The sequence below is a fragment of the Indicator indicator genome, chromosome 2 (assembly GCF_027791375.1).
Source record: "Indicator indicator isolate 239-I01 chromosome 2, UM_Iind_1.1, whole genome shotgun sequence".
Classification (NCBI taxonomy): Eukaryota; Metazoa; Chordata; class Aves; order Piciformes; family Indicatoridae; genus Indicator; species Indicator indicator.
Genome location: NC_072011.1, coordinates 37,857,684 through 37,865,866, shown reverse-complemented (window position 1 = coordinate 37,865,866; position 8,183 = coordinate 37,857,684). Strand labels below are relative to the sequence as shown.

General features: G+C 40.2%; 1 protein-coding gene across 1 annotated transcript; it reads right to left on the bottom strand.

The window, feature by feature from the left end:
* Positions 1 to 885: 885 nt before the first annotated feature.
* Positions 886 to 8,017, bottom strand: SULT6B1 (sulfotransferase family 6B member 1). Its single transcript, XM_054396916.1, is given in 10 exon segments — positions 886 to 1,038; positions 1,651 to 1,754; positions 2,084 to 2,153; positions 2,257 to 2,276; positions 2,485 to 2,514; positions 2,517 to 2,609; positions 3,473 to 3,560; positions 3,777 to 3,868; positions 7,821 to 7,905; positions 7,907 to 8,017. Coding segments are annotated over 10 exon segments (846 nt in total).
* Positions 8,018 to 8,183: the final 166 nt, after the last annotated feature.

Here is an 8,183-nt window from a genome sequence, read left to right as displayed (position 1 = left end):
ACAGCCTGAGGGGGTGTCAGCCAACCCCCCCAGTTTTGTATCATCAGTAAACTTGCTGAGGGTACTCTCAATCCCCTCATCCAGGTTGTTGATAAAGTTATTGAACAAAACTGGACCCAGTACCAATCCCTGGGGGACACCACTTGCCACAGGCCTCCAAGTTGACTCTTTGCCACTGATGACGACCCTCTGAACTCTCTTGTGGAGCCAGTTTGTGATCCACCCCATTGACCAACCATCTATGCCACATCTCCTGAGCTTTTCTACGAGGATGTTATGGGAGACAGGATCAAAAGTTTTACTGAAGTCAAGATATATGACATCCACTGCTCTTCCCTCATCTACCTACTTGGTCATAACTTCATAGAAGGCTATCAGATTAGTTAAACAGGATCTCCCCTTGGTAAATCCATGTTGGCTACTCCTGATAATCTTCTTGTCTTCTATTTGGAAGTTTCTGAAAACAGAACCTATATATGAATACCACTATGTTAGTAATCATGAATCAAAACGATACCTCATGTTGGTTTTAAAAAAGTCTCTTCTAACATCCTAAATAAATTTCCAGTGATTTCAGTAGGTTTAACTGATGCATATTTATTCCACACAGGATTCTACCAGGTAGCATGAAGTTATAGCTGAAAAACAGTGGTAAAAACCAAGTGAGGCCAAATAGGCACAGGTTATTCAAGAGCATGCCGAGAAGTTAATGATGCTAACCACATGAGCAAGGATTGCTTGTGTAAGTTAAGACAGCAGAAACAGGTTTGCAAATTACATGTGTTTTCAAAGTTATTAAATCATATATTGTCCTGGTTTCTATTGCATCTCATAAAAGTGAATGAAAAGCATGCTGAATTTGATTTTTTTTTCTGTAAAGGAGGTTCAGGTCTTCAATACCTGATAATACTTTAACTTTGCTCCCAGCTTAGTTCCTTCTAAGCATGCTTTCAATTTGGCATCCATTTGGTTCTGAGCTTCAGTGAAACACTTTTTCCAGGCTCCAACAACGAATACGAAGAAAAGTAAAATATTAGCCTTGAATGTAAGAACCAAGGAGTATGATTTAAAGCAAAAAAACAACCTTGTCTCTCTTATTGCCATATTTTAGGACAATCCTTTTTTCCTTTTTCTCTTTTTTTTTTTCCTTCAATAATCTCTGACTCAAGAATACACTCTTGGTTTGCCTTATGTTTGGTGTCTTCAGTAAAGTGTAAGCATAAGAAGCTACTGGTCTTTCCTCATAGCTTTGACATACACATTATACAGGTGCATAAAAGACCATAAAAGATGGCCAGCAGTTGTGAAAGCAATCCAGAAAGTTCCAAGATTTTGCTTTTAACTGCAAGAGCTTTGTGCAGTGCAACAAGACACTGCCTTAAGCTGCAGACTATCTTTAGATTTTGGAGAGCCCTCAGTCTGAGGTTGTCTGAGTCTACAGCTCTAGCCTGATCCATGACTAAAAGACACAGCTTAACCTGCAAGGGTTCTGAACTCCACATTGACTGAGGTTCATAGGAAGCACCAGTGTTATTTAGAAACCCAAGAAGGAACACCTGGGGAAGCACTCCATAGGCAGAGTGCTAGGCTATCCCCAGTACCCACAAAAGCCAAAATAAAACTTCATTTTAGTTGGTGCTAACCACATACCATGACTGAAGGGCCTGCTATTTGTAGGGCACTTATGCTAATCATGTTAAACAGGGTTTTACCAAAAGGTAGTAGCCTTTGTGATGAAATCAGGTGACACCTTTCTGAAGCACAATCAGGAATTTTTAAACAACACCCAACTTTGAAAATAATACAGCAGTCAGATTCTGAAATCAACACAATGAAAGGGAGACATGCAATACACTTCCTCTCTAAAAGGAGTTACACACCTGTGATGCACATTGCCATCATCTATTAATAATACATGCTTTCCTTCTCAGTATGTTTTCTGCATTTTGTATAGTTAGACTTGTCACTAAAACCGACTTGATCTTTTCTTTCAGAAACCTGTGCATTTCACTGTTCTTTTCAGCAGATTTCAAGGAACAGGCTCAGATGTGTTTTGCTTGTCAGTACACAGTATCTGCTATACCTTTCAGGTCTTCATATATTATGATTGTAGTAGTGTCATCCTCTGTGTGTTCGTTCCAGGTGACTGCATGCTAATGAGGTATGCAGAAACAGTAAAGACAAACCATCATTAATTACCACTTCATAGCTGTAGCATTTCCTCCATCAGTAAGTGTCAGAATTTTGACCCAGAGCTGCCATGTAACTTCCTCATCCTTACCTGGAAGAGCACAATATCCAGAAGCAAAGTATCTTTTGGACATGTTCCCCATTCTGGCATTCAGCTGCCTATTTTATCATGATGCATGGCCATCAGTAAACTAATTATGACACATCTGTTTTCCCACAGGCCCCATTTAGTTGTTTTTAAAATATTGTTTTTTCTGTTGCTTCTTCAGCTACATTCAGTAACAATAACAATACCTTTTCCATTCATGAACTCTGAGAAAAATCCCAGGAGCTGTAACTGGGGACATTTGGCAAATTATTGTGGAAATGGAAACATGAAACAGCTGTATGTTTAGGGTTTTGAAACTGCACTAGTATCTGTAGTGGGAGAAAGAGAACAATTTTAGATCATTCCTTTCCCTTGGCAACCAAAATGAGACTATAACCAAACATTCTGCAATTAATAACATACCAGGGGCTACAAAATGTTTTATTAGTTAAAGCATGGAGAACAAATTTATAATATGATCATAACAAAGATTTTTTTATGTCATGAAGCAATTATGGAAAGAAGCAACTGGAAAAGCTGTAATATCATCATTGAATACTATCCCATAACTACCAAAGACCTGCAAAATCATTATGAACCATTTGCCAAACCCCTGCTAGGAAAAGCTCTGTTTGATTCTCCTTCAGGAAATTGCAGCTGTTACAATCATCTCCCATTTTGCAAAGTATGGCAATAATGTACTTGAAATCCTAAGAGACTGTAATCGTCAGAGAAGCATAAACACTTCTGACAACATGTTATGCACACTAAACTCTTTCGTTAGACATATTATGGTTTTTTCTTTCATACCAATGACATAAGGAAAAAATGCCCATCTCTTAACCAATTATTTTCTTCATCTGTAGTACATCTTCTAAGTGCTCATCACTGTTCAGTGACTGAGTACCAGAAGGAGACATTCAGCATTGCAGGGATATTGCTACCACTTTCATTCCCAGTGCAGTTGTGCACAGAAAAGAGTAGCAAAAAAGAGGAAAGTGTGACATTCCAGCCATTTCTGAGCACTGCAACAGCCACTCTTGTCTATGTCAACTACAGCATCCCTACTCTACTGTAAATCATAGAGGGTGCTAAACCAACCCAGGCATTTGGATATGGCCCCAAAATTCCACTTGCATACTGGTACCATCAGAAAGATGAAGCTTGTCCTTGGAAAAAGGAAAAAGTCCAGCTTGGCTTTGTTCCTGAAAACATACTTGTGGAGACAATCATAATTCAGATGTGTTACCAGAATCTTTGGCAATGGAATCTCCTTCATCCTCTTTAGAAATAAACAGAGCAGTAAGTGAGAACAGGTTTATTACATGGGTGCAGCAATGATCTGTGATACTCGCTTGTGTGAAACAGCCCCTAATCAAAAGACATTAGTCATCCAAGATTATCTTTTCTCCACTCTCAGGAGAAATATCTTTACTTGCTGCATGACTTCATTTTAATAACTTGTGTGCGGGGGTGCAGGAGAGAGAAAACAACAGACTTCACGTGGAATCTGGATCTCTGTGCTTACAGATTTACTCAGGAGAGTTGTAAATATCAAATCACTTAAAATCTGAATAAGCCTGTTCACACCTACACCAAGAAACCCAGAGAACAAAATAAACCATATCAGAGGATTAGATAAGATCTCAGAGCCCCACAGGCAGGTCCCTGGTGGACTCTGCCAAGATAGGAGCTTTGCCCTGAACATAGTCAACAGCATGAAATAATGCTTATTTAAAACTCTCTGATACTCTGGCTGGCAAAACACAATTTGCTCCAGCTGAATACTGCACGTGATGTTACAAGCAGAGGGAGACAAATGTTGGGGAAGAAGTAAGAGAAGAGCATTGCTCAATATATCATCTTTCCTATATCAATCTTTCCTGATTAAAGTTTTAACCTGTTTTTATGCTACAGTTTAGGGATAAACTGTGGAAATGGAGTCATCTATTCAATGTCATTGCCAGTGCTTGTCCTCAGCTGTGCCTGTCTGTCACCACAAAATGCATGCCAGAAAAAGTGCTAGAAGAGATGCTGCTCACTGGACATCTGCATCCCACCCTTTGGAAAGAATCTTATAGCAAAGCCTCCCCCATACAGCATCCTATTCCAGCATGAGCCTGTGGCCAGATCCTGGAGGTGCCTGCCTCCCCAAGGTTTCCAGGAATCACATTTGCTCCACTGATGCTCTGCTGATTGCCAGCGTAACAGAGAGAAGGAACAGCGTGTTCGCCTTGGCTCACAGAACGTGTCGGGAGGCACTTGGAAGTGCCACAGAGATGGAGCTATGGAGCTGCTGCTGCCTCCTGCATGTTCTGAGTCCCCTGTGGACATGGCTGCCAGAGGCACTAGCAGAGAACACACAATGTAAGCAGCCTTAACCTTTCACGCTTTCAGTGGAAAATGATTTCCAGAAAGGAGTAACTTCTACCCTATGTTATATGAATTGCCTCAGGATGCTTGGAAGGAAGCAGCTGACACATGTTATTTTTGTACAATATTATATGTACAATGTGTATATATCATACAATGTCTTATCATGCACACAACTATTCCATTTATATACCACTCAATACCATATTTACATATGACATCATATGATGTATATAATTTATTTACAGGACTATTCTGCCTAAACACAGACCAAAGTCAAGAGTACTAGGAGCCTCCAAATCCATGTCCTCATCTGCTCAGTATTAGCTGTATGTGCACAAATGTAAATATCATTTTAAAGAAACACTATTAGTTGATAAACCTGAAACACCTAGTCTCTAAATCCCCTACTGGATTCTCAACCACATGACTTCTCCCTAGGGAGTACTGCATGCTGGAGCTCCATCATCCTTCACCCCTACCTCATCAATAGTCCCCTGTGTCAAGACTTTTCCTCTGTATCACGTCCACCTGAGTCAGGGAAAAAAATTTCATAGTGTGACTTTACTGTAACTTAACCTTCATAAGCCTTAATAAGTAAAAGGAATAAGGACAACATTAAGACTTTGAGAGACTTTGAGACACAAACGTCTTGAAGGGCCTCAATGTGTGAGTCCTTTATCAGACATGTTCATGAATACCTAAGCCTGGCAAATGCCAAAGAGTTTGAGCCCTGGATAGAAAACACCTGAGAAGCTGACAGAAGAATTAAACTAGACAACAGGCCCCCTTGTTTCAAAAGAGAAGGTGGTCTGCAGAGATTTTTAGTACTGCCTGGTGACATCATGGCTTGGTGGGTCTGAGTGTCACATCCAAAAGCAAAAGGCAACCCAGCAATTTCTGGTTTCAAACTGGGGAAACTGATCTTTCCTTTTCATTCTTTATCCTCCTCTCTTGCCATTCCCCTGCTAACTTTGCAAGCTATAGGAAATTAGGACAAGAAAACTATTCAGCACCATTTAATGGTTGGGCTCAATGATCTTAAAGTTTTTTTCCAACTTAAACAATTCTATGATTCTAGAAGTGTGAGAGCAAACATCCAAATGGGAGAAAATTCACAAATATTTAGCTGCAGATTGCAACTTCGCTGCACAAACACAGCATTTTCACTCCCTCCTGCTTTTTCACTTCTTCCATGCAACCTCCCATACATGCTTTTCTACCAGTGCCTGCCAAGTAATAGGACGCTGTATTTCCCAGCAAACCATGGGGAGTTGTGTGCTCTGTTTCCTGCTGAACATTGGTCTTCGGTAAAATTTCTCTCTGTTGACCTAACACAAACTGCTCAATAAAAAGTGTGAGATCTCCTTCTTTGTCTGCTGATCCCTCTCCCTGAACAAGAGAGGTTTACTAAGTTGCTAACCTCAGAGGCAATCAGCATCATGATTCCATGTCTGAACTTTTCCAAACTCTGTGAGAAATCAAAGCCAGTGCCAAGTTGTAACAATGACCTTCTAGGTCTTCATAGAGTCCAGCAGAACCCTGGACCAAATCCAATGGAATTATGGTCTCCTTAAAATAAAGACACACATTTCACATTTTGTGCCAGCTTTTCCTTTTTGCATTTACTTTCTCTTCCTCAGTCATGACTCACAGCTGCTATAAATTCGACCTAAACACTAAGGCATACTTCTCAAGCCCCTAAATACACTATTTTCTTTCCAGACCAGAACTCACCAACTAATGGAAATTCTATGTGCTGAACGAAACCTTGAACTAGGACTTCAGTTAGAGCCCAGCTTGACAGAATCCACTGCTATCCTAGTGCAATGGAAACCTTCCCCAAACTCATATTTTAACTCATCAATGTAAGCTTCTGATGCCTAGTTCTGTAAGAAGAAATAGATGCTTGAATAGGATTTCCTAGATTAGCAAAGCCCATCTCTTCCTTGTAAGCAACCATATCACGACTGACATTTAATAAAACTGACTCAAATCAACTAGTTGGCTGTTTGAGTTTTTTCACTGTTCCTTTTGCACTTTTTCTCCTTTCTGCAAACCTCTGACTAAAAAATTTAGACTTCCAGTATGTCTTAGTCAATACCATTTTGCAGCAACAAAACAAGAAACAACGCTGATACTGAATAATGTCAAGAAATAGCTTCTAATTTTGCACATAAAGATGCTATCACATCACCTACACCTTAAAGAGTCTAATGCATAACTCTATTGCTTTTGTACACTACATTACATTACTTACATGCTTTTCAGCATACAGTTTACAACAATGGCAGAGTTGTCTTGTCCCACTAATACATAAAAAACCTACATATTTTATTCTCACTTCCTCACCTAAAAGTAACCTTGAACACTAAAACTACTTTTCCTTTCAGAAACACAAAGCATATTAAAAAGCAGTGCAACAGGCTACTGTCTTAGATTTAGGGAGTGAGAAAGATGCTCTTTAACCCCTCCCCAAAGGAGTAAAGAAAACTCTCCACAGAGGATTGGAAAGAACTGGAAGTTTAAATGGAAGTATTATTCAGAACTACATACAACAGTACAAAAGCATATAAAATACACAAATCCATAGTATACCTCAGCAACACTACCCAAAAACCTCATTAGGCCAAAGCTTTCCACAACCTCTCTCCACACCACGCCAAAATGCCCCACACCCCCACACCCCCACACCCCCATGCCTTTCCACACACACACTCCTCCCCCATACCAAATCCAAGGGACAGCTAAAAATTCAGCTTGACAACTCCAGGCCGCTCAAGGCTGAAAACCTCAACTCCCCTGTAAATACAGTATGCTGAGAGGACAGCAGAGAGAGGAAAGGCAGAACAGATTGAAATCCCTGTTTATAAACGGTTGCAGGACTTATGGGAATAAAATAGCATAGATTACACTTTCCAGTCCATCCCTGGACCTTTCTGGTCCTCCTGGAGGTCCTCAACTCTGTGGTTCTTAAAGGCATCCAAAGCCTCAAACCATAACAAATCCTTGAGATAAAGCAGGACAAAAACCTGCTGCCTCTGGTTGCACCAGAAAAGCCCAATATTCTTACTAAAGTACAATCACCATCTGCTGGTTTCCTTCTCATTATGTCCGCTAATTACTTACAATATTGTAGACTACAACAAGCAATTTATAATGTATTCACTGCATTTAGGGTAGAACACCAGCACCTTATCTCTTTTGGCTTCCAGCTTCTCCAGGGCTTGGAACATTTCCACACTGCACACTGTTGACAGGATACAGTGTCTCTTGGTAGAACAGATGATCCTTCAAGGTAAGACCTTCAGACTTCGCCAGTGCCTTATTTAACTCATCAACAATGGCTTTTTGATCCTCAGCCATATTTACAGCCTTTAGGGTGTTAGCCTAATGCAATAAGTGCCTTTTCCAGTGAGGAGAATTTGATTTGTCCCCATTTACACACAATCCTACATGGGCAACATGAAGTTCCATCTCTCTGGCATGGCAGGAGGTCTGAGATATCTGTGTTATTCAATCTCCCAATGAT